At 41.9% G+C, this 27,905-nt stretch overlaps 1 protein-coding gene across 1 annotated transcript in view; it reads right to left on the bottom strand.

The window, feature by feature from the left end:
• The window catches only part of CDH23 (cadherin related 23), a 1,839,731-nt gene that overhangs the window by 58,975 nt on the left and 1,752,851 nt on the right, over positions 1–27,905 (bottom strand). Inside the window, exons 50-54 of the mRNA XM_069753216.1 lie at positions 26,800–26,937; positions 20,518–20,637; positions 11,977–12,154; positions 1,622–1,833; positions 734–928 (exon numbers count right to left, since the gene is read on the bottom strand). Coding sequence (XP_069609317.1) covers positions 734–928; positions 1,622–1,833; positions 11,977–12,154; positions 20,518–20,637; positions 26,800–26,937 — 843 coding nt within the window. The remainder of the gene's footprint in view (positions 1–733; positions 929–1,621; positions 1,834–11,976; positions 12,155–20,517; positions 20,638–26,799; positions 26,938–27,905) is intronic.

The raw sequence follows: 27,905 nt of genomic DNA, 5'->3' as shown, positions 1-27,905 counted from the left end.
AAAAAAAGAAGCTCTCATTCTGCAGGTTAATTTCCTATTATGCAATTTTTTGCTTAAAAAAAGAACTGAAACTAGCAAACTCTGAGCAGAATTTTCGTATGTAAGCAAAATACATTCTTACCCTCAAGGACAAGTAAGATGCAAGTACAGCAGAGTTAGATCTACAGCGCTCAGCATAAATGAGTACACCCCTTTTGAAAAGTATGATTTTAATCAAAATCTAATAAAATACAAGAACAATTTCCAAAATTTTGACGAAATTGAGTTTCATACAACATTTTTTTTAACATGAACATAAGGTTAAAAATATCACCAGTCTTTAAAAGACGCCAGCCATAGACTTAGATTGTTTTCTCATGCGAAATCGGCATGAGAAAAAACCCCGCAAATCTGCACTGCCTCACTGCCAAGTGCTATCCAATAAAACATCAGGTAACACTTGGCCATGTTATACGCCAGTGTGAGCGAACCCTAAAAATCGTAGAGATCATGCAAAATACTAGATGTACAGTAGTTGTTTTTGATGTGGGGTGTATTGATTTTTGCATTAACTAAGTTGAGTAAAACTGAAGATTTGTTTTTGTGTTCAGTGAGAAATTTATTAAAAATTTTATTTTTCAAGGGGGTTGTACTCATTTATGATGAGCATTGTAAATAGATATACACACATATATACACAGTTTATTTTTTAATATTTCCTATATATATTTATACAATTTCTTTAGCTACTCACATTATACATGGCTTGCTTTTCCCGATCCATTCTTTGTGCTGTTTGGATAAGTCCACTAATTGAATCAATACTAAAATATTCCCAATCCTTGTTTCCAGCTCCAGTTCTTAGTAGACTGTAGCGCACTGCCCCATTCAAACCTTCATCATTATCAGTGGCATATACTTCATACACAGTAGACTTCACAGGAATTTCCTTTTAGTAAAACAACATGTATATGTATTTAGTCCAGTAGAGGGCAATGCATTATCACTTATAGCTCCAGTAATCTGGACTCGAAAAGAAAATATCTTCCAAGTTTTCTTAAAACAATCAGTACATTATTAGTGATGAGCGAGTGTACTCGTTGCTCTGGTTTTTCTGAGCACTCTCGGGTGGACTCCGAGTATTTGTTAGTGTTCAGAGATTTAGTTTTCATTGCCGCAGCTGAATGATTTACAGCTACTAGCCAGGCTGAGTTCATGTGGGGGTTGCCTGGTTGCTAGGGAATTTCCACATGTGTTCAGCCTGTATAGCAGCCGTAAATTATTCAGCTGAGGCGATGAAAACTAAATCTCCGAGCACTTACAAATACTCGGAGATCACCCGAGCGTGCTCGGGAAAACCCGAACAACGAGTATACTCGCTCATCACTATACATTATATCTGCAAAAATATCAAGCTATCAATGTTCAATTACGATCATCCCACTTGATCAGTGTTACTTTGCAAGAACTTGATATATAGGTGATATATAGATGATATGTTACATAAGAAAATATAAGCCTTGGTCCCAGCAGTGATGTTGGAGGTCACATCCCAATTATATCTATGAAATCACAATATTCTCATCCACCAGTTAGGATCAGGACTTGTATGATAAAATTGAGATATAGTCTTGTCAGTTACCTCTTTTATGTGAAGAATAGTTCCATTGGGAGGTCGGATGAACACAGGTCGATTATCATTGACATCAATCACTTCCACTAGTAACATGGTGGTCCCCCATAATGGAGGTCTACCTTTATCAGTTGCTACGACTGTCAAGTTAAATCGTTCAAAAGATTGCAGAAGTCTTTTTGATTTTATCAAACCAGAGTCTTTATCAATAAGGAAGGCATCTGTGGTAAGGGAAGACAGTTACATAAAATTTATCACAATACGTTAGTCATTGGTTCAGATATATTTACATTTAGCTCATTTTAAGGGAAAATATTTTGTTTTCTATGCCACTCTCACCGCATTATGAAGATATGGTGTTTAATTTACCAGGAGGACAAGGGCAACAACTTTTAGGCACATCTATTAAGCAAAACGTCATAAACTGGTGAAAATTTTGGCACAAATCTGGAGCTGTTAATAGCAGACATTCATCAAAGCTTTTACATCAGAATTCTGGCATAAAAGCTTTGAAAAATTGCACAATGTTCCAATTTATAGTGTTCTTATGCCATATTCGCATTGCTCCAGCGGCAGTGTTCCCTGCACCACAGATTTTACTCCAGTCTATGACTGAAGTGAGATGCATGCCACTTATCACACATGCCTGGTTCATTATGAGACCTACACCTCTTAGGCTACTTTCACATTAGCGTCGTACGACGCACATTGCAATGCGACGTTGTGACGTACCGACGCATACTGTGCAAGCGCCGCACAACGGGGGCAGCGGATGCAGTTTTTCAACGCATCCGCTGCCCCATTCTGAGCTGCGGGGAGGAGGGGGCAGAGTTCCGGCCGCGCATGTGCGGTCGGAAATGGCGGACACAACGCACCAAAAAACGTTACATGCAACGTTTTTTGGTGCCAACGGTCCACCACAACACGACGCAACCGTCGCACGACGGTTGCGACGTGTGGCAATGCATCGCAATGCGTCGCTAATGTTAGTCTATGGAGAAAAAACGCATCCTGCAAGCAATTTTGCAGGATGCGTTTTTTCGCCAAAACGATGCATTGCGACGTGCGTCGCACGACGCTAGTGTGAAAGTAGCCTTAATGAATTCAGTGCATCGAACTCCAGTACGTTCCCTTCCTGAAGACCGGAGAGAGAAATGCTTGTCTTGATAAATCAGGACATAGATTTAATCTTCTAGCTTTATGACAGTCCATGGATGAGAAGGCGAGATTTCACAAAAAGAGAGGCGCAAAAAGAAAAGAAAAATAATATCCTGATGAAGCTGTAATAAATGGTGAAACGCACATCATGGATTAGAGTTTTTGTTCCCCAAATACACGGACCTCCATGACAAATGGTATATTTTTGTGCTCATCCTCATTAATACATTTTTCTGTGTATTTTATTAGCATATATTGCGATATTTAGAACAAGTATTATTTTATCAGAATATAGTGCTTTGTGGGATCTTTTCTTATAAGTTCTTGATTCTATTTTCTCGTTACATTTACTAATTCTATTAGGTTTATTACAATTAATAAGTGAATATTTATGTGGTGCAAAGTGACTGGTGGGGTTATGCTTCATGTGTCTATAGTGAAAGGATTATAAAATCCATCCCTGGTTTTTATGTAATTCAAGCGTTGCAGTGACACATTTTTGAATATCCAATAATAATTTTGGAATGGTATTCTTATGATTGGAGTCACTATGAATTTTCGATGTATTCATGCATTTTGTAAAAGATAAAACAATGCAAGATTCAAGAGCTAAGCAAAATTTACACCAAGTAAAAAAATACTTATTAATAGTAAGGGACAGGTTTAAAACCTTGTATGCCGACTCATAAATAACACTTTTGATTACACAGACAAGTCTTTTATGTTTGTTCCTTATTCTGCAAATTATAGAGGAAATACGACAATGATTTCTCAGAAATTGTATATATCCTTTACATTGCAAAACAATAGTTGATGGAAATGTTCCGCAATGCCTTGTAGTGTTGCTTTAGGGCTCATACTCACTCTCTTGCAAGAAAAAAAAAGGTCTGTAATATGGATCGAAAAAATTGGATGCAAACTATGCGATTGTCATGCGATTGTCATGCGAGTTCAATGCGATTTTTAATCCCACCATCCGTTTTACATCCTTATGCAGTGCGTTTTTTTTCTCTGCAACTAGTTTTTTGCAATCATTTACAGAACCATTTACAGTGTTCTATGCCACAGAATGGTAAAGTATCTGTAAAAAACAGACGGAAAACGGATGGTCCGTATTCCGTGCGTTTTTTTATCGCACCCATTGACTTGCATTGGCGAGACTCGCAGCAAATCGCAGCATGCTTCGATTTTTTTCTCAGTCTGATTTCGGCTGAAAAAAAAAATCGCAAATGAGATGTCACCTATTGAATAACATTGGTCCAAGTGCAATCCGATTTTTTTATCGGATTGCACTCGTCCGTTTTGCCCGCAAGTGAGTATGAGCCCTTATACATTACTCAGACGTAGTTTTGAGATATCAATCACTGTCAGTGGATTGCGTTATTCGTGATTGAATAATGATTAGCCTAAGGAATTTAGAAGACTCTCTATTTAAAAATTCAGAAGCATCCGCAGAGATGTACTTCGGACAGAAACTCTACCTCAGCCAAAACTCTGAACTGCTTGCCACAGTTTTCTTTGTGGATAAGGGAGGGTTAAAGGTAAATTGATTTTTTTTTGGTTAACTTGGTTTCTTTGTCTCTGCTCTATAAGCCAGGAAGAAAAAGCAAAACGTATGAATTCTTACACATGTGCAGGATATTGGGTAATATACTGCGACACTCATGGGAATTACAACACCACCAAATCTGTCTTCCTCATAAACTAAGAATCCAAACAACAAAAATCAATCTGCCCAAGGCACTGCTGCTGAAGATGTATAGCCGTATAAGGCTATGTGCACATGTATTTGGGTCCACTGTGGATTTTTCTGCAGCGGATTTGATAAATCCGCAGTGGAAAACCGCTGCGGATTTATTGTGGATTTTCCGCGGTTTTTACCGCGGTTTTACAACTGCGGTTTTCCATAAGGGTATGTGCACACGCTGCGGATTTTGCTGCGGATCCGCAGCAGTTTCCCATGCATTTACAGTACCATGTAAAGCAATGGGAAATGAAATCCGCAGTGCACATGCTGCGGAAAAAACCGCGCGGAAACGCAGCGGTTTATTTTCCGCAGCATGTCAATTCTTTCTGCGGATTCCGCTGTGGGTTTCCCCTGCTCCAATAGAAACCTGCAGAGGAAACCGCAAAAGAAACCGCGGTAAATCCGCAGTAAATACCGCAGCGGTTTTTCACTACGGATTTAGCAAATCCGCTGTGGAAAATTCCGCAATGGAATCCGCAGCATGTGCACTTAGCCTAAGGGCAGTTGCAAAACTGCCATGGAAAACGCAGAAAGAAGTGACATGCTGCGGAATGTAAACCGCTGCATTTCTACACATTTTTTTCCGCAGCATGTGCACAGCGTTTTTGGTTACCCATAAGTTTACATTGAACTGTAAACTCATGGGAAACTGCTGCGGATCTGCAGCAAAATCCGCATCATATGCACATACCCTTAAGGGCAGTCCCACACGTCCAGATAATTCCGGTACCGGAAAAAATCGGTAGCGGAATTATCCGTGTCCGTGTGCCCCTACGTTTCTGTGGCACATCAGTGTGGCACACGTGCGGCACACGTGTGCCGCCCGTGTGCCCACTGGGTATCACACGCACCGTGCTGGGTACCACACGTACCAGCATCTGGTGCTGAAGCCCCATTCATATCTTCCCTGCAGCAGCGTATGCTGTAGAGAAGATATGAATAATTGTGTTTAAAATAAAGATCTATGTGCCCCCCACCCTCCCACCCCCTGTGCCCCCCCCCCCCTAGCTGTTCAGAAAATACTCACCCGGCTCGCTCCCTCGCCGGCGCTGCTTCCAGTTCTGGCCGCATCTTCTCCTGTATGCGGTCACGTGGGGCCGCTCATTTACAATAATGAATATGCGGCTCCACCTCCCATAGGGGTATATTCATGACTGTAATCGGCGGCACCACGTGACCGCTGATACAGTAGAAGATGCGGCCAGAACAGGAAGCAGCGCCAGCGAGGGAGCCGGGTGAGTATTTTCAGAACAGCAGGGGTGCACAGGGGGTGGGAGGGCGGGGGGCACATAGATCTTTATTTTAAACACAATTATTCATATCTTCTCTACAGCAAACGCTGCTGCAGGGAAGATATGAATCGCGGCTAAAGCACCAGTGGGCGGGACAGCGCTTAATGTAGCGCTGTCTCCTGCACGGCACACGGACTGCACACGGACAACGTCCGTGTGCGGTACGTGTTTTACACGGACCCATTGACTTTAATGGGTCCGTGTAATACGTGCACTCCCACGAACACTGACATATCTCCGTGTTTGGCACACAGAGACACGGTCCGCAAAAAATCAATGACATCTGAACAGATGCATTGATTTTAATGTGTCTACGTGTGTCAGTGGCTCCGGTACGTGAGGAAACTTTCACCTCACGTACCGGAGCCACTGACGTGTGAAACCGGCCTAAAGGCTGCATCTGCTGGTAATAAGGGGCGAGGCTCACCACAATGGCTGCAATAAACTTCAGTTTCGGCTTTGAAACATGTAGTGTATTTTACCGTTATTTTCATTTAATATAATGTATGGCAGCTATTGTGGTGAGCTTATCCGCTTACTACCAAGGGGCTGCAATCGATCTTTAATTCAGTTATACCCTGGGGGAAAAAAGTATTTAGTCAGCCACCAATTGTGCAAGTTCTTCCACTTAAAAAGATGAGAGGTCTGTAATTGACATCATAGGTAGATCACAAATATGAGAGTCTAAATGAGAAAACAAATCCAGAAAATCACCTTGTTGTCACGGACGTGGTTTGTGGAACCACTGTGCCACGAACAGTGGACAGCCTGAAGGGGGGTGACTAGCCGATCACCTGACTGTTCACTAGAGCCTCTGATGGTGAGGTTAGAATTGGCTCACGATGAATGCCAGGTGCCACTCCAGGACAAACCAACAGTCGCGCAGCAGCTGGACACAGGACAGACTGGATGGAGCAGCAGGCAGAGCTTGCATCAGAGTGCAGCTGACTAAGTTCGTATCCGAGTGCAGCAGTTTGTGTCAGAGTGCAGCAGAATTTGCGTCAGAGTGCAGCAGACAGGGTCTGCATTAGAGTGCAGCAGGCAGGATTTGCATCAGGGTGCAGCAGGCAGGAACTGCACTAGAGTGCAGCAGACAGGATTTGCATCAGAGTGCACCAGGCAGGATTTGCATCAGAGTGCACCTGGCAGGATTTGCATTAGAGTGCACCTGGCAGGATTTGCATTAGAGTGCACCTGGCAGGATTTGCATCAGAATGTAGCAGGCAGGAATTACACTAAAGTGCAGCAGACAGGATTTGCATCAGAGTGCAGCAAGCAGGATGTGCATTAGCATGCTGCAAACAGGACTTGCACTGGTACGCAGCCTTGCACGACATAGACTGTAAACAGGAAAGTTGCTCAGGCACCTCCTCAGTGGGGAGGGAGCAATATATACATAATGTACCACAGCCATTGGCTGGGGAGGAAATAGCAAGTGCATGTGCTGACCCTTTACGAGAGCCAAAAAAGATCAAACATGAAGCTATTTTATCAAATATCCCCACCATGCTCAACCCCAAAGTGGGGGAGCTACCCAGGGAGATATTTAACTATTATTTGTCACAACGGACACTCCTCAAAATTGCATACAAAAAGAGAAAATGGAGTTCAGGTCCATAGATAAATATATTTTATTTCACAGATAACAACCATAATACAAAACATACATGAATAAAGGTGTTCTCAAGTGATACCTTATATAAATAATTGCAAGGAAGGTGAATGGTAGCTAAAGATGGAAAACAGACACCTAATGGGTTAACTTAATGCCCAATTATTATCTTTTAAAGTGCATAGTGCTGTAAACATAAAGGGCCAAGGACCACAAAGTATGAGGTTCTCATAGATAGATTTATCAGGCTATATTAAGTAATGACAGTGGTGTTACGAAGCTAACGCGAAACGCGCGTTGGGGCCACCTGGTGGGTTATCCTAGCTGCCTCTTATCTGGGTAAGGATCATTTTTTGATTGACTTATAGTGGTTCCTTATATATGGCTGGTTCATTACTGATTTCATTTTGGTTACTCAGTCTATGCGCAGGGCTGACACCACTGTCATTACTTAATATAGCCTGATAAATCTATCTATGAGAATCTCATACTTTGTGGTCCTTGGCCCTTTATGTTTACAGCACTATGCACTTTAAAAGATAATAATTGGGCATTAGGTTAACCCATTAGGTGTCTGTTTTCCATCTTTAGCTACCATTCACCTTCCTTGCAATTATTTATATAAGGTATCACTTGAGAACACCTTTATTCATGTATGTTTTGTATTATGGTTGTTATCTGTGAAATAAAATATATTTATCTATGGACCTGAACTCCATTTTCTCTTTTTGTATGACCCTTTAAGAGAGCAGGAGCGCATGTGCGTGTGCCCTCAGGACATTGTTAGAGAACCGGCTGGAAGCATGCAGAGCATGGGGAAGGGAAGAACTGTCTGCAGCATGGGTGAGTGAAAAGACACACCAAAGACCCTGCCTGTCAGGAATCCGAAATGGTGCTAACACTTGTCTGATTTGGCAAGATTTATTTTGCAAATTATGGTTGAAAATAAGTATTTGGTCATTAACAAAATTTCATCTCAATATTTTGTTATATACCCTTTGTTGGCAATGACAGAGGTCAAACGTTTTCTGTAAGTCTTCACAAGGTTGGCACACACTCTTGATGGTATGTTTGCCCATTCTTCCATGCAGATCTCTCCGTTAGAGCAGTGATGTTTTGGGCCTGTCGCTTGGCAAACCGGACCTTCAACTCCGCTAGAGCAGTGATATTTTGGGCCTGTCGCTTGGCAAACCGGACCTTCAACCCCCCTTTCTATGGGGTGGAGATCTGGAGACTGGCTTGGCCACTCCACGACCTTCATATGCTTCTTATGAAGCCACTCCTTCATTGCCCTGGTGGTGTGCATTATCATGCTGAAAGACCCGTCCACATTTTATCTTTATTGCCATTGCTGATGGAAGGAGGCTTGCACTCAAAATCTCACAATTCATGGCCCCATTCATTCTTTCATGTACACGGATCAGTCGTCCTGGTCGCTTTGCAGAGAAACAGCCCTAAAGCATGATGTTGCCATCCCCATGCTTCACAGTAGGTGTGGTGTTCTTTGGATTTTGGAGGATTCTGTCTCCTCCAAACATGACGAGTTTTGTTTCTACCAAACAGTTCTACTTTGGTTTCTTCAAACTACAGTATATGACATTCTCCCAATACTCTTCTAATGCTCTCTAGAAAACTTCAGACTGACCCGGACATGTACTGACTTAACCTCTTTCTGACCTCGGACGGGATAGTACGTCCGAGGTCAGATCTCCTGCTTTGATGCGGGCTTCGGTGGTGAACCCGCATCAAAGTCGGGACATGTCAGCTGTTTTCAACAGCTGACATGTGCCCGCAATAGCGACGGGTGGAACCGCGATCCACCTACTACCTAGGTAAACGCCGCTGTCAAACGCTGACAGCGGCATTTAACTACTGCTTCCGGCCATCGGGCCAGAAATGAGCGCATTGCCGACCCCCGTCACATGATCGGGGGTCAGCGATGCGTCGGCATAGTAACCAGAGGTCACCTTGAGACCTCTATGGTTGCTGATGCTGCCTTGCTGTGAGTGCCACCCTGTGGTCGGCGCTCATAGCAAACCTGTAATTCAGCTACATAGGAGCGATCTGATGATCGCTCTTATGCAGCTGAGCCGATCCAGTTGTGCCTGCTTCTAGCCTCCCATGGACGCTATTGAAGCATGGCAAAAATAAAAAAATTTAAATCACCCCCCTTTTGCCCCATTCAAAATAAAACAATAAAAAAAATATCAAACCTACACATATTTGGTATTGCCGCATTCAGAATCGCCCGATCTATCAAGAAAAAAAAGGATTAACCTGATCGCTAAACGGCGTAGTGAGAAAAAAAATTCAAAACGCCCGAATTACTTTTTTTGTTCACCGCGACATTACATTAAAATGATCAAAAGAATGTATCATTAAAAACGTCAGCTCGGCACGCAAAAAATAAGCCCTCACCCGATCCCAGATAATGAAAAATGGAGACGCTATGGGTATCGGAAAATGGCGCATTTTTTTTTCTTTTAGCAAAGTTTGGAATTTTTTTTGACCACTTAGATAAAAAAGAACCTAGATATGTTTGGTGTCTATGAACTCGTAATGACCTGGAGAATTGTAATGGCAGGTCAGTTTTAGCATTTAGTGAACCTAGCAAAAAAGCAAAAAAAAAACAAGTGTGGGATTGCACTTTTTTTGCAATTTCACCGCTCTTGGATTTTTTTTTCCGTTTTCTAGTACACAACATGGTAAAACCAATGATGTCGCTCAAAAGTAAAACTCGTTCCGCAAAAAATACATGGCCATATTGATGGAAAAATAAAAAAGTTATGGCTCAGGGAAGGAGGGGAGCGAAAAACGAACATGGAAAAATGGAAAATCCCAAGGTCATGAAGGGATTAAGCTAGGGGACCTGTCTGGCACTGCAGGATCGGAGTCACTGGAAGCGTAGTGTTTTACTGATGGTAGCCTTTGTCACGGTGGTGTCAGCTCTATGCAGGTAATTCACTAGATCCCCCCGCGTGGTTCTGGGATTTTTGCTCACCGTTCTTGTGATCATTCTGACCCCACAGGGTGAGATCTTTCATGGAGCCCCAGATCGAGGGAGATTATCAGTGGTCTTGTATGTCTTCCATTTTCTTATTATTGCTCCCACAGTTGTTTTCATCTCACCAAGCTGCTTGCCTATTGCAGATTCAGTCTTCCCAGCCTGGTGCAGGGCTCCAATTTTATTTCTGGTGTCCTTCGACAGCTCTTTGGTCTTCACCATAGTAGAGTTTGGAGTGTGACTGTTTGAGGTTGTGGACAGGTGCCTTTTATACTGATAACAAGTTCAAATAGGTGCCATTACTACAGATAATGAGTGGAGGACAGAGTAGCCTCTTAAAGAACAAGTTACAGGTCTGTGAGAGCCAGAAATCTTGCATCTTTTTAGGTGACCAAATACTTATTTTCCACCATAATTTGCAAAATGAATCTTGCCAAATTAGACAAGGTTATTTTCTGGATTTGTTTTTTCATTTTGACTCGCATAGTGGTCTACCTATGATGTCAATTACAGACCTCTCTCATTGTTTTAAGCGGGAGAACTTGAACAATTGGTGGCTGACTAAATATTTTTTATTCCACTGTAAAACTTCAGCTGCAGCACCTTGAGTAGATTGATTATGTGATTCTTGGTTTCTCATGGTCTTTATTGTTCCATACAGATCTGCTGGCATCAGCAGCTACTTGCTAAATATTTTCTGCTGTTGTGCATGCAACACTACGTTACTGATTGAGTTGTTCACCTGCAGCACAGTTCTTTCTAAATGTATATTGGTTAATACCCTATGTGCATGGATGTTTGTTTTTTTGTTTATTAATTCCTCTTAAAGGGAATCTGTCAGAAGGATCAACCCTCCAAATCCATTTATATTGGCATGCAGGTTATAGGAAGCTGAATAAAATGATACCTTGATATCTGCAATCCAATGTTTTATGCCATGTTTTATTGTAGGCAAAAGAGCTGTTCAGTACTATTGGCCAGACACTGATTTGAATGAGAATCTGCCTCCAGAGCTTGTTTTAAATAAAAGGCTGGATTACCAGTGTGATGTGTAATGGCCGCTTTCTGATCTCCTGATCACACTGAAGAGCTGTGTGTGATTATACCTGACACATCTGTAGATTGCTCTCAGCTTCCATCTCACAGGCAGACAGGATTGCAATATTGTTGCATTACAGCAGAGCTGTGAGAGCTGCAGCAAGTGTGTTTGTAAAGAGACAAAGTTCAGTTCTACAGTTCTGTGATAGTTACATGTTTTACACTGGTAACACCTTCTTTTGTATATAATAACCTCTAAAGGCAGATGCTCATGCAGATCAGTGTCTCGCCCATAGTTCTTAACAGATCATTTACATATTAAGAAAAACATGGATTTCCCTGGAATAAGAAATCAGATCACAGATATCAAGGTATCATTTTATTAAATTTTCTATTACCTACATGTCCATATAGACGGCTTAGAAGGGTTTATCCTACTGACAAATTCCCATTAAACTAGCAGTCTTTACTTGTTTATTTTTTTTTACATATTCATAGCATTAGCATACACACCAGAACCAGGGCCTTCCAAATTGTATGTCACCACACCATTGTCTCCCTCATCCAAGTCTGTGGCTGACATAGTGATTACAGATGTGCCTTCTGGTTCATTCTCATACACACTAGTGCTGAACTGACTTTTGGTGAACTGAGGTCTGCAGTCATTAACATCCAGCACAGTGATAAGAACCTAATAAAAAAACAAGAAGCATGAAACAAAATGTGGTTAGTCATGCATCTTGGATAGGTAAAATAAAAGTCACAATATTATGGTAAATCACAGCACTAACACAATGTAACCTAAAGAATTACTGAAGTGGAAAATAGGTTTTCCAAGTATCTCACACCTGGTCAATGAAAAATGGATAGCATAAATTATTTTTACAGACCCCCTGAATGAGTTCAAACCACAAATTAGAGTAGGACATCTCTGTATTTATCAGGTGGACCATTGCTAAAGAATATAAATATAGCAAACATTGGAATCTAAATAGGCCTTTAAAAGGTAAAACCCAGTAAAAACATTTTTGGTATATCTTAGATATTTTCTGATAAGTCTATTATGACCCTCTTAAAGAATTTTTAGCATCTTAAAGGGAACTTGTCACCCCCCCCCCAGGCGTTTATAACTAACAGAGCCACCTTGTGCTGCACTAATGCTGCATTCTGACAAGGTGGCTCTTTTAGTTCGGGTCCCTGGCACTGCTGCAATAATCGCTTTTGAAGTTTGTCCCTTTTACCATGAAATTGCCAGGGGCAGGTCTTTCCCTCTAATTAAGACGCCTCGCAGCCATCACTCATGGCCTCTGTGCGCCGGGCGCCGCCTCCTCTGCCTTCACTAGCGTCCCCGGCGCCTGCGCTGTAAGTTCGAAGGGCAGTGCAACTGCGCATGCCCGAAAAAAAATAACTGCGCAGGCGCTGGGGACGCTAATGAAGAAAGAGGAGGTGGCGCCCAGCGCGCAGAGGCCATGAGTGACGGCTGGGAGCCGTCTGGATTAGGGTGGAAAGACCTGCCTCCGTGGCGATTTCGAGGTATGAGGGACAAATTTCAAAAACGATTATTGCAGCAGTTCCAGGAACAAGAACTAAAAGAGCCACCTTGTCAGAATGCAGCATTAGTGCAGCACAAGGTGGCTCTTTTAGTTACAAACGCCTGGGGGTGACAGGTTCCCTTTACTATTTTGTCATTATCATATTATATGGCACTGTTTACTTACAATTGCTCATTTTACTTTTCTACAGAGCTAATTATTCTCTTTTCTCTGCTCTATATACAAATAGGAAGTCTCTTGTCCCTGCATCTATCTTTCCCGTCTTCAAATCCTGAACCAGCTGCTCATTCGTCCCCCCAGCCAGAGACTTTGCATTGCTGATGCATAACTGATACAGGAAAAATTGACCTCCTCTTTTTAAATAGAGCTTAGAAAGATATAGCTGGTCAGTTTTTAATCACGTGGTGCCATAGACCTAATGGAAAACTCGAGAATTAGCTGGGTAGACTGGCAAAAAAGCAATTTCAGTAAACAGTGCCATATAATATGTTAAGTCTCAGAGGAGAGCAGCACTTGAATGAGTGCTTTTGTCTCTCAATTTTAGCACTCAGACCCCAACTATTTAAACTTCTGACCTATTTATATGTCATATCAAGGTCTTCTAAAAGTGCAGTTTCACTTAGAAGGCTCTTTTGAAACTCCTTTGGCATTACTCTGAGATTTCTGTAACTGAAAATTTGTGTGTAATTTTACCAATACTTTTTTCAGGTCTCCTTTATATTGTGCCAAAAGGTTTAAGTACAGAATAAAGCCAATTCGTATAGGAAATTATTATGGCTCTATTGTGATCTTATTTCGTTTTTGCTGGACTTCTCCTTTTACACCACTCTGCGAAAGTTTTAGGCAGGTGTGGAAAAATGCTACAAAGTAAGAATGCGTTAAAAAATCAAAGTACTAATATTTTTCTTTTTATCAATGAACAAAATGCAAAGTGATTGAACAAAAGAGAAATCTAAATCAAATTACGTAATACTTGATTAGATCCCCCTTTACCGTCTGTGAGCAGCTGACCACAGACTAAAGATTATTTGACCAATGGACATAGAGCAGAGTCAACAGCTCTAAGGGTATGTGCACACGTTCAGGATTTCTTGCAGAAATTTCCTGACAAAAACCGGACATTTTTGCCAGAAATCCGCATACGTTTTTTTTGCGCTTTTTTCCCAATGCATTAAATAGCGGGAAAAACGCAAAAAATCGGCAAAATTTATGAACATGCTGCTTTTTTACCGCGATGCGTTTTTTGTTTCAGTGACGGTAAGTAGAGCAAGAAGAGCAGGCTCGATCTTATGCATACATAAGGCCAAACACAAGATTGGCAATCAGGTAAAGCAATCATTCCATTAAGGCCCCTTCACATTAAGCGACGCTGCAGCGATACCGACAACGATCCGGATCGCTGCAGCGTCGCTGTTTGGTCGCTGGAGAGCTGTCACACAGACAGCTCTCCAGCGACCAACGATCCCGAAGTCCCCGGGTAACCAGGGTAAACATCGGGTTACTAAGCGCAGGGCCGCTCTGCTTCTCTGCACTCCTCCTGTACTGGCTGTGAGCACAGCGGCCGGAAAGCAAAGCGGTGACGTCACCGCTCTGCTTTCCGGCTGACCGACGCTCACAGCCAGTACAGGAGGAGTGCAGAGCACAGCGCCGGGGACAGACAGCGGTAGGTAAGTATGTAGTGTTTTTTTTTTTTTACTTTTACGCTGGTAACCAGGGTAAACATTGGGTTACTAAGCGCGGCCCTGCGCTTAGTTACCCGATGTTTACCCTGGTTACCAGTGAAGACATCGCTGGATCGGTGTCACACACGCCGATCCAGCAATGTCTGCAGGGAGTCCAGCGACGAAATAAAGTTCTGGACTTTGTTCAGCGACCAACGATCTCCCAGCGGCCTGATCGTTGGTCGCTGTCACACATAACGATTTCCTTAACGAAATCGTTGCTACGTCACAAAAAGCTATATATCGTTATGTGTGAAGGTACCCTTACTCTCATTAGTGTCCCAGGGGCCTCAAGTCGTTTTTGTTCCAGCCACTAGTCCCATTATGTGAATGGCGATAGTAGACCCAGTGGAGCCGTCACCACCTGGAGTCTCACATGCAGTCCCAGGTGATGGTCTCGGCATCAGGAAAATACCTCTACCAATGTAAAGTTAGCATTGGGGATAAGTGTTTCCCGAGGGCCAGGTTCATTTCTGGTGGTGGGGTGGGGAGGAGGCTTGGGGTATTTAAGACACTGATGAGGGAATGGGGGGTTGGTGCTGGCTGGAGTTGGATACATATGCTACAGTCGTGAAATCCATTGTCTCGAGGAGCATGGACTGTGACTAAGTACAGACTCTTATTACAAAATCTGTGGGCCGACCAAAAGTTGAGACAGTGGGTATCGCTTGGTACAGGAACAGTGGAATTACTGGCCCCCAGGGCTAAGATCTTGTGGACTCTGGGGCATTGTATTGTGGCCATCTATTCAGAATTGCTGTAAGACCATAGACGTAAGGAATAAAAAATAATTCCACTGTTAACTTGCTTAGGTGATTATTACAACCCACAGTCTCAGATCGTCACACCTTTAAAACATCAATAATTCTTTTGGGCACACTTGTGCAGAGTCAGGGATTTTATAGGATTATAGTCAGGACTATGAGAAACGAATTATATCAACAAGTGGCAATGATCCTCGTTTTCATATAAACGTTGAAACACAGTCATTAACTGAAAAAAACAGCTGCTTGGAAGGATGGGATTTCAAGAAGTGATGATTAAGCTCTTTTGAAGAAGCACCAAGAAATTGGTAACATTGAGGGCTGTGGATGCAGTGTTTGCCCAAAGAAATCAGTTCAGTACAAGAAGACACATCATGCATACATCCAAACTGACAGCAACCAGTGGAATCTAGCTAGATCCTTATATTGATGGAGAAGTTCCACTACTAGTGGTCATCATGGAAGAATTGTGTCCCAAAAAATCGTAGTGACTCCACTATTAATATGGGTGAATTTAATGAAAATGTAGAATCCCTGTGGGTGGAGATAAAGGGAGGGGGAAAAAATAATAAATTACTGATAGGGGTTTGTTATAAATCTCCAAAAATAATGGAAGCAATGGAGAATATCCTCGTAAAGCAAATAGATGAAGCTGCGACTCAAGGAGAAGTCCTTATTATGGGGGACTTCAACTACCCTGAAATAGGTTGGGGAACAGAAACCTGTAGTTCCAGCAAGGTGATTGGTTTTTGACAACTCTGAGAGACAATTACCTTTCACAATTGGTTCAGGACCCAACAAGGAGGGGGGCACTGCTAGACCTAATATTAACCAACAGGCCAGACCGCATATCAAATATAAGGGTTGGGGGTCACTTAGGGAATTGTGATCACAAAATAATAAGTTTTCATGTATCCTTTAAAAAGATGTGTAATAGAGGGGTTACAAGGACACTAAACTTCAGGAGGGCAAATTTCCAACGGATGAGAGATGATCTTGGTGCAATTAACTAGAACGTTATCCTGAGACACAAAAATACACAAAGAAAATGGGAGACGTTTATTAGCATCCTGGATAGGACCTGTGCACAGTATATACCGTATGGGAATAAACATACTAGAAATAGGTGGAAACCAATATGGCTAAATAGAGCTGTAAGGGGCGCAATAAGTGACAAAAAGAAAGCATTTAGAGAATTAAAGGAAGTAGGTAGTGAGGAGGCATTAAATAAATACAAAAAAGTAAATAAATTCTGTAAAAAGCAAATCAAGGCAGCAAAGAGACTCATTGCCAGAGAGAGTAAAAATAATCCCAAAATATTCTTTAACTACATAAATAGTAAGAAACTAAAAAATGATAGTGTTGGCCCCCTTAAAAATAGTCTGGGTGAAATGGCGGATGAGGATGAGGAAAAAGCCAATATGCTAAATGACTTTTTTTCATCAGCATTTACAAAAGAAAATCCCATGGTGGACAAAATGATTAGTGATAAAAATTCCCCATTAAATGTCACCTGCTTAACCCTGCAGGAAGTGCGGCGGTGTCTAAAAATCACTAAAATTGACAAATCTCCGGGCCCGGATGGGATATACCCCCGAGTACTGCAGGAATTAAGTGCAGTCATTGATAGACCATTATTTTTAATCTTTAAAGACTCCATAATAACAGGGTCTGTACCACAGGACTGGCGTATAGCAAATGTGGTGCCAATATTCAAAAAGGGGACAAAAACTGAACTCGGTAATTATAGGCCAGTAAGCTTAACCTCTACTGTGGGTAAAATCCTGGAGGGCATTCTAAGGGATGCTATACTGGAGTATCTGAAGAGGAATAATCTCATGACCCAGTATCAGCACGGGTTTATTAGAGACCGTTCATGTCAGACTAATTTGAGCAGTTTCTATGAAGAGGTTAGTTCCGGACTGGACCAAGGGAACCCAGTAGATGTAGTGTATATGGACTTTTCAAAAACTTTTGATACGGTGCCACACAAAAGGTTGATACATAAAATGAGAATAATGGGGATAGGGGAAAATATGTGTAAGTGGGTTGAGAGATGGCTCAGGGATAGGAAACAAAGGGTGGTTATTAATGGAGCACACTCGGACTGGTTAGCGGTTAGCAGTGGGGTACCACAGGGGTCAGTATTGGGCCCTCTTCTTTTTAACATTTTTATTAATGACCTTGTAGGGGCATTCAGAGCAGAATTTCAATATCTGCAGATGACACTAAACTCTGCAGGGTAATCAATACAGGGGAGGATAATTTTATATTACAGGATGATTTATGTAAACTAGAAGCTTGGGCTGATAATTGGCAAATGAGCTTTAATGGGGATAAATGTAAGGTCATGCACTTGGGTAGAAGTAATAAGATGTATAATTATGTGCTTAATTTTAAAACTTTAGGCAAAACCGTCAATGAAAAAGACCTGGGTGTATGGGTGGATGACAAACTCATATTCAGTGGCCAGTGTCAGGCAGCTGCTACATAGGCAAATAAAATAATGGGATTCATTAAAAGAGGCATCGATGCTCATGAGGAGAATATAATTTTACCTCTATACAAGTCACTAGTTCGACCACACTTAGAATACTGTGCACAGTTCTGGTCTCCGGTGTATAAGGAAGACATAGCTGAACTAGAGCGGGTGAAGAGAAGAGCGACCAAAGTTATTAGAGGGCTGGGGGTTCTGCAGTACTAACATAGGTTATTACTAGTGTTGAGCGATACCGTCCGATATTTGAAAGTATCGGTATCGGATGGTATCTGCCGATATCCGAAAAATATCGGATATCGCCGATACCGATATCCGATACCAATACAAGTCTATGGGACACAAATATCGGAAGGTATCCGTAATGGTTCCCAGGGTCTGAAGGAGAGGAAACTCTCCTTCAGGCCCTGGGATCCATATTAATGTGTAAAATAAAGAATAAAAATAAAAAATATTGATATACTTACCCTCGGACGGGCCCTGGTTGTCACTGCAGCAATCGCCATGCTTTTCTTCCTAAGAATGAGCGCTTTAATGACCTTCGATGACGTCGTGGCTTGTGATTGGTCGCTGAGCGGTCATTTGACCACTCACGCGACCAATCACAAGCCGCGACGTCATCGAAGGTCCTTAACGCGCTCATTCTTAGGAATGAGCGTGTTAATAACCTTCGATGACGTCGCGGCTTGTGATTGGTCGCGTGAGCGGTCACATGACCGCTCAGCGACCAATCACAAGCCGCGACGTCATCGAAGGTACTTAACAAGCTCATTCATAGGGAGGAAAACATGGCGATTGCAGCGGTGACAACCAGGGCCTGTCCGAGGGTAAGTATATCAATATTTTTTATTTTTATTCTTTATTTTACACATTAATCTAAATCCCGATACCGATTCCCGATATCACAAAAATATCGGAACTCGATATCGGAATTCTGATACCGCAAATATCGGCTGATACCCGATACTTGCGGTATCGAAATGCTCAACACTAGTTATTACACTTGCGGCTATTTAGTTTGGAAAAACGAAGACTAAGGTGTGATCTTATTTTAATGTATAAATATATGAGGGGACAGTACAAAGACCTTTCTGATGATCTTTTTAATCAAAGACCTAAAACAGGGACAAGGGGCATCCTCTACGTCTGGAGGAAAAAAGGTTTAAGCATAATAACAGACGCGGATTCTTTACTGTAAGAGCAGTGAGACTATGGAACTCTCTGCCGTATGATGTTGTAATGAGTGATTCATTACTTAAATTTAAGAGGGGACTGGATACATTTCTGGAAAAGTATAATGTTACAGGGTATATACACTAGATTCCTTTAGGGCGTTGATCCAGGGAACTAGTCTGATTGCCGTATGTGGAGTTGGGAAGGAATTTTTTTCGCCAAGGTGGAGTTTACTCTTTGCCACATGGTTTTTTTTTTTGCCTTCCTCTGGATCAACATGTTAGGGCATGTTAGGTTAGGTTATGGGTTGAACTAGATGGACTTATAGTCTTCCTTCAACCTTAATAACTATGTAACTATGTAACTATTTATGAGAACATAAGAACTGAGATGCAGGTGCTCTGGACTGATTAGTCATAATTTGAAATATTTAGCTGTAACAGAAAGCAGTCTATTCACTGAAGGGCTGGAGAGCGGTACAATAATGAATGTCCATAGGCAGCAGTGGAGCTTCCTTTCAAGATTGTGGCTGCATTTCATCAAATGGAGTGGAGAATATAGTCAGGAATAATGATGTGCTCATGTTAAAAACTAGAATCAGAAACCTATCCATCATACAATACCATCAGGGAAAAGTCTCAATGGCTCCAAATGTATTCTACGGCAGGGTCAATACCTCAAACATACAGTTAATGTCATTAGGAACTGTCTATATTGTAAAAAAACAAAGTCTTGGAAGTGATTATATGGTCCTAACAAAGCCTGGCCCCTGGTCTCATCATTGGCATTTGTATTTTTCACTCGATAACGACACCAATAATGTTCATCCAACTCGATCCAATATCTCCTGGAAGATTTATCCACTCTCCTACTCTCCCTCCATAGGGTTTCACCCTACTGTGCGCTCGGTTTCCTAATCCTACATTTATTGATTTCAGCATCATGGAATCTCTTGTGGATTACTTGAAGAGACAAAAGAATTTGTACATATGTGAATAGTTTGCCAAAATGTTTGGGACAACCTCCCTGCAGAGTTTTTGAAAAAAAAAACAACTAAGTGCATGAAGGGTACATAGATGAATTGATGATGTTGGAAGGCATATAAATTTGATATAGATTTTTCTTTTGTTCACCAACTTTGCATTTTTAATAAATAAATAATAATTATAACTACTGTATTAAGACCTCTATTTTTTAAAACATTCTTACTTTGCAACATTTTTTCCACACATGCCTAAAATCTTTGCATAGTACTGTACATTTCAAGCTAGATATAACAATCTGATAACTGAAGGAATTATCTAAATTATCAAAATCATTGAAACCCATCATGTTTGTGAAGTCACCTGCACAGAGTTCTCGCGGCGGTTGCTTGCGATATCCCCAGGATTATCTCTGGCAATGGCAGTGAGAGTATAATGATCCTTCTTTTCTCGGTCCAATGGAGATAAGATGTATATATCCCCCTGTTATACAAAATGATTTCATGTTTGTAGTAATATCTAAACCACATTCATAAATTTAATTAAATGAAGCAGGTTATAAAAGGAAGGCATAGTTTACTGTTGTATGTTTGGATTTTGTAACAGATGTGTAGCTTGAATATCCTGGGCTCCAGCGTAAGTTTTTCCTAGACCCCACATTCTACCATTGTAACTAATCTACTATATAATTGTCTAAGGGTCACTTCCATCTTTCTGTCTGTCTGTCCTTCTGTCACGGATATTCATTGGTCACGGTCTCTGTCTGTCATGGAATCCAAGTCGCTGATTGGTCTCGCCAGCTGCCTGTCATGGCTGCCACGACCAATCAGCGATGGCCACAGTCTGATTAGTCCCTCCCTACTCCCCTGCAGTCAATGCCCGGCGCCCGCTCCAAACTCCCCGCAGTCACCGCTCACACAGGGTTAATGCCAGCGGTAACGGACCGCGTTATGCTGTGGGTATCTCACTCCGTTACCGCCGCTATTAACCCTGTGTGACCAAGTTTTTACTATTAATGCTGCCTATGCAGCATCAATAGTAAAAAGATCTAATGTTAAAAATAATAAACAAAATAAAAAATCATTATATACTCGCCTTTCGCGATGCTCCGGTGACCGCTCCATGCAAGCGGCAGGTTCCGATGCTAAGGCTAGTATGCAACAAGGACCTGCCATGACGTTACGGTCATGAGACCGCGACGTCATCACAGGTCCTGCGCGCCTGCACGAGAAGGACCTGCCATGACGTCACTGTCATGTGACCGCGACGTCATCACACCCTGGGACCGGAAGCTGCAGCGTGCACCGTGCACAGGCGACAGAACTACAAGGGGCCCTCGATCGTAAGGTGAGTAAATGTTTATTTTTTATTTTTTAACCTGTGACATACATGGCTGGGCAATATACTACATAGCTGGGCAATATACTACATGGCTCTGTGCTGTATGCTACGTCGCTGTGCAATATAGTATGTGGCTCTGTGCTGTATACTACATCACTGGGCAATATACTACGTAACTGGGCAATATACTACGTGGCTGGGCAATATACTACGTCACTGGGCAATATACTACGTCACTGGGCAATATACTACGTAACTGGGCAATATACTATGTGACTGGGCAATATACTACGTGACTGGGCAATATACTACGTGACTGGGCAATATACTACGTGACTGGGCAATATACTACGTGGCTGGGCAATATACTATGTGGCTGGGCAATATACTACGTGACTGGGCAATATACTACGTGGCTGGGCAATATACTACATGGCTGGGCAATATACTACGTGACTGGCCAATATACTACGTGACTGGGCAGTATACTACTGTACGTGGACATGCATATTCTAGAATACCTGATGCTTTAGAATCGGGCCACCATATAGTACTGTATACTCTGTCTAGCATTACTATATCATGTGATCAACTACTTAAACCTCTAAGGACCAAGCTACTTTGTAGGTTAATAAACGGGCCTCATTTTTTAAATCTGACCAGTGTCACTTTATGAGGTGATAACTCTGCAACGCTTCAACGTATCCCACTGATTCTGGGACTGTTTTCTTCTGACATATTATAATTCATGATTATGGTAAGATTTGTTTGATATGACTTGATTTTGGTGGGCCCTGTGTTCGGTCTGATGGGCGCCAAAATCAGGTGACAGAGTCCCTTGAAAGGGACTCTGTCACCTGAATTTGGCGGGACTGGTTTTGGGTCATATGGGCGGAGTTTTCGGGTGTTTGATTCACCCTTTCCTTACCCGCTGGCTGCATGCTGGCCGAAATATTGGATTGAAGATCATTCTCTGTCCTCCATAGTACACACCTGCACAAGGCAAGATTGCTTTGCGCAGGCGTGTACTATGGAGGACAGAGAATGATGTTCAATCCAATATTGCAGCCAGCATGCAGCCAGCGGGTAAGGAAAGGGTGAGTCAAACACCAGGTTCAGGTGACAGAGTCCCTTTAAATAAGATTTGGTTCAAGTGATCACCTAATCAGAAGCACATAAAGCAGAATGAGGTGTACTCTGGTTGGAATTCAACTGACACTGGAATGGAATGGCTGTCAGACATGTAGAGAAGCTGATTTTTATAAAACTGTGCAGTGGTCTCTTAATTTTTGCCAGAGCTGTATATCTATTATATGTACTCAGTGACATGTTACACTTTTCCTATGATATGTAGTTTGTGGGCTTTCACCATCTTGATACTACTATAAGGTGACCTCTAAACCACCTCTTTTTTGGAGACCATCTCCCTACTATACATATTTGTGTTAACCATTAATACCACAATTTATACTATCAGGGTACCCACAACTCCATTGGACTCTCACCCACCAGGTTTTCTTGTTTCTGTCTGTAACTGTTGGAAGTTTTATTTACCGTATATACTCGAGTATAAGCCGAGATTTTCAGCCCAAAATTTTGGGCTGAAAGTGCCCCTCTCGGCTTATACTCGAGTCACGGTGGGCGGCAGGGTCGGCGGGTGAGGGGGAGAGGGCGCTGAGGCATACTCACCTAGTCCCGGCGGTCCTGACGCTCCCTCTTCCCATCACATGGTCTTCGGTGCTGCAGCTCTTCCCCTGTTCAGCGATTAGAGAAATGAATATGCGGCTCCACCTCCCATAGGGGTGGAGCCGCATATTCATTTCTCTAATCAGCGGTGCCGGTGACCGCTGATAGAGGAAGAGGCTGCGGCACCGAAGACCGTGTGACAGGCAGAGGGAGTGGGACGCCGGGAGCAGGTAAGTATGTAATAGTCACCTGTCCGTGTTCCACACGCCGGGCGCCGCTCTGTCTTCGCGTCCTCTTGCTCTGACTGTTCAGGTCAGAGGGCACGATGACGCATATAGTGTGCGCGCCGCCCTCTGCCTGATCAGTCAGTGCGGAGAGACGCCGGGACGAGACGCCTGGAGCTGCAAGCAGCGAGGTGAGTATGGCATTTTTTTTTTATTGCAGCAGCAATGGCACAGCTTTATATGGCACAGCTATGGGGCAATAATGAACGGCGCAGAGCACTATATGGCAGCTATGGGGCAATAATGAACGGCGCAGAGCACTATATGGCAGAGCTATGGGGCAATAATGAACGGTGCAGAGCACTATATGGCACAGCTATGGGGCAATAATGAACGGCGCAGAGCACTATATGGCAGCTATGGGGCAATAATGAACGGCGCAGAGCACTATATGGCAGAGCTATGGGGCAATAATGAACGGTGCAGAGCACTATATGGTACAGCTATGGGGCAATAATGAACGGTGTAGGGCACTATATGGCACAGCTATGGGGCAATAATGAATGGTGCAGAGCACTATATGGCACAGCTATGGGGCAATAATGAATGGTGCAGAGCACTATATCGCACAGCTATGGGGCAATAATGAATCGTGCAGAGCACTATATGGCACAGCTATGGGGCAATAATGAACGGTGCAGAGCACTATATGGTACAGCTATGGGGCAATAATGAACGATGCAGAGCACTATATGGCACAGCTATGGGACAATAATGAACGGTGCAGAGCACTATATGGCACAGCTATGGGGCAAAAATGAACGGTGCAGAGCACTATATGGCACAGCTATGGGGCAATAATGAACGGCGCAGAGTACTATATGGCAGCCATGGGGCAATAATGAACGGTGCAGAGCACTATATGGCACAGCTATGGGGCAATAATAAACGGCGCAGAGCACTATATGGCACAGCTATGGGACAATAATGAATGGCGCAGAGTACTATATGGCAGCTATGGGGCAATAATGAACGGTGCAGAGCACTATATGGCACAGCTATGGGGCAATAATGAACGGCGCAGAGAACTATATGGCACAGCTATGGGGCAATTATGAATGGTGCAGAGCACTATATGGCAGCTATGGGGCAATAATGAACGGCGCAAAGCACTATATGGCCCAGCTATGGGGCAATAATGAACAGCGCAGAGCAATATATGGCAGCTATGGGGCAATAATGAACGGTGCAGAGCACTATATGGCAGCTATGGGGCATTAATAAACGGCGCAGAGCACTATATGGCACAGCTATGGGGCAATAATGAACGGTGCACAGCATTATATGGCACAGCTATGGGGCAATAATGAACGGCGCAGAGCAGTATATGGCACAGCTATGGGGCAATAATGAACGGTGCAGAGCATTATATGGCACAGCTATGGGACAATAATGAACGGCGCAGAGCACTATATGGCACAGCTTTCTATGGTACATCTATGGGGAAATAATGAACGGCGCAGAGCACTATATGCACTATACGGCACAGCTATGGGGCCATAATGAACAGTATGGAGCATCTATTTTTATTTTTGAAATTCACCGGTAGCTGCTGCATTTTCCACCCTAGGCTTATACTCGAGTCAATAAGTTTTCCCAGTTTTTTGTGGCAAAATTAGGGGGGTCGGCTTATACTCGGGTCGGCTTATACTCGAGTATATACGTATGTTGTGTATATTTTTGTATCTAAGATAATTTCTATATGTATTTTTATGAACTTTTCGATCCTGGAACATTTTTTCTTTTTTGGACATTATTCCACAGACTAATAGTTTCATGGTAAAGAAGGCTTGTCTCATGTGGAGAGTTAACCTTTTTCTCCAAGACAGAGGGAGTGTCCTCTTGTCTTTTGAGGGGAGTTTACATGAAATAGCTTTTGACTATACTGTTTTTTTGTGCCATTTATGTACTTGTACAGGATAATCATGTCCAACCATAGATGTCTCTTCTCAAGACTAAATACTGTAATTGTAATTATTTTAATCTTTCCTTATAAATAAGATTCTACATGCCCCTTATCAGTTTTTGTGGCTCTTCTTTGCATCTTTCATAATTCCAGGGAATAATGTCATTACAATTATCCACACTGAACCTCATCTGCCAAGCAGATGACTAAAAGCAAAAATTTTACTGACACATAAGTGTCTTCCATCTGTTGGTGTCTATGCCCAACACTATTCAGGGTAAGGCCATCTGGAAATGTTCCTCCTTCAGCACAATGTAATGTCATAAATGGTTAATAATACAAAAACAGATCATGTTTTAGACTAAACATTCCTCATAAACTCCAAGATAAAGAAACTTAGTGGCTCCACACCGTCATTCATGAAATCTCGTATGAGCTTTTTATGTACAGATTAGTCATATATTCACTCTCTCTTTTTGATTTGACTTGGCAATTATGAAGAAAACATTTACAAGTACACTTATATGAAGATGTTATGAACCAATAATTAGCAGTTAATTGACATCTATTAGTCATTTCAGAAACAATTCGTAAATGTACTAATGGCTAATCTCTGCTAGAGAGCTCATTCTAATTGAAAAACCTAAATGTTATATTTATAAAAGTTTGAGATTAACCTCATTCTGAGCAGTCCTCTGCCCACCACCATACAAATGAGAGATGAGTATTCTCTTTATTTTATGAGTTTGACAATTTATATTAGAAGCACTTCTTCACTTACACCTACATACAACAGGCTGAAACATATTCCCATATACATGCTAATTTATGTCTAAAGACTGGCATAACAGGTCAGCAGTACACTAGTACACTAGACCGAGGAAGATTTTTGTTTGATATGTTCTTCCATCGCTTTTCCAAATACCAGCAAGAAAAAAAATATCTTTTTTTTAATATACCATGTAAGGTACCTGATATCACTGACCTGATAAATTACTCTGTAACTTTTAGGGCCATCACACTGACAAACCTCAATTTCTCGACAAAGCTTTTTCCAAACTAAAAGGGTTTTAGAAATTTCAAAGTGGACATGTTCTAAAACCGGAGGATTTCTAAAGACTGGACTCACAGGTCACTCTCCATTGAAATGAATGACAGTAATGGCGACTGGCAATTGATTCAAAATAAAACTCTTACTTGGGAAACTTTCATGTATAGATTTAAACACAATGCAGAATGTAAGACATATAGAGATACAGCAAGAACCAAACAGAAGTTCGGTCTGCTACATTCATTGACTTAATATGCTTAACATTTGTGGCTTACTGAGTATCACTATGGAGGGCGTGTTGCACAAACAGCACCTGTAAAGTTGGCGTAGACCCTCTTATACATATTGACATAATTTTAAGCATGTGAAGCAATTACCGTTGTAGGATTTATCCCAAACTTTCCCTCTCCATCAACAAGGCTGTATTCAATGAGAGCAAAGCGCCCAGAGTCCGCATCTGTTGCTTTAATCTTAAGAACCGTTGAACCAAGCAGAATGTCCTCGAATACTTGTTTCTAGAAAGAGAGGATATTTAATATATTGTGTAGAAGGAATCATACTAATCAGAGCTGAAATAAAAGAAAGTCTTTCATCTGTAAAAAAAATGTGTTATGTGTAAGGAATACCAACCCTAGTCTCACCCATATATAAGATATTTCTTTTAATAGGCATTTTGTATTTTTGAGACGTCAACCAGTGATTTCATTCTTAGAAAATAATAAACTTCCAGATATCAACCTTGTAGTTTACATATTAGGAAAATATGTTCAACCTAACCTACAAAATAAATTTTGCCTATTAGGGCAACCTCCTCTATATGAAAAAAATTATGAACATCAGTGACGCAATTCCATTTGGCTCTTCAGAGTATATGAAACATAATAATATTGTTCAAACCTTTTATTACTTAATATATATTATTGACCTTCACAGAGTTTCTAGCAAGCAACTTCTACGGTTTGTCACTTAGTTGAGATCGATGCTATTTATCTTTTATTTATTTCACTAGAGAAAGTTTTTGCACATAATAATCTTTATTTATATAGCACCAACATATTCTGCAGCGCTTTACAGTTTCAAACACAACAGTCATATATAACAACATTAATATTACAATAAATAAAGCACAATAAGACGCCCCTGCTTGTGAGAGCTTACAATCTACAATGAGGTGGGGGAGTTGCAAAGTACAGGGGTGTATTTACAATTATGTATTTACAATGATGGTCCAGCTATCTTCAGGGGGTGGGGGATAGGTGTAAGTAGTGAATGGGCTACACACAAACATAAAATGACTGATTAGGGAACGTCATAGGTCGCTCTGAACAAATGTGTTTTGTGGGAGTGCCTAAAACTATGCAAATTGTGAATGGTCCTAATATCTTGGGGTAGAGCATTCCAGAGGATTGGCGTAGCACGGGAGAAGTCTTGGAGTCAGGAGTGGGAGGTACGCATTAGTGCATAGGTTAGTCGGAAGTCATTT

Source organism: Ranitomeya imitator, chromosome 2 (assembly GCF_032444005.1).
Source record: "Ranitomeya imitator isolate aRanImi1 chromosome 2, aRanImi1.pri, whole genome shotgun sequence".
NCBI classification, from domain to species: Eukaryota; Metazoa; Chordata; class Amphibia; order Anura; family Dendrobatidae; genus Ranitomeya; species Ranitomeya imitator.
The sequence above is the reverse complement of the archived record's forward strand: the minus strand, read 5'-3'. Positions and strand labels throughout refer to the sequence as shown.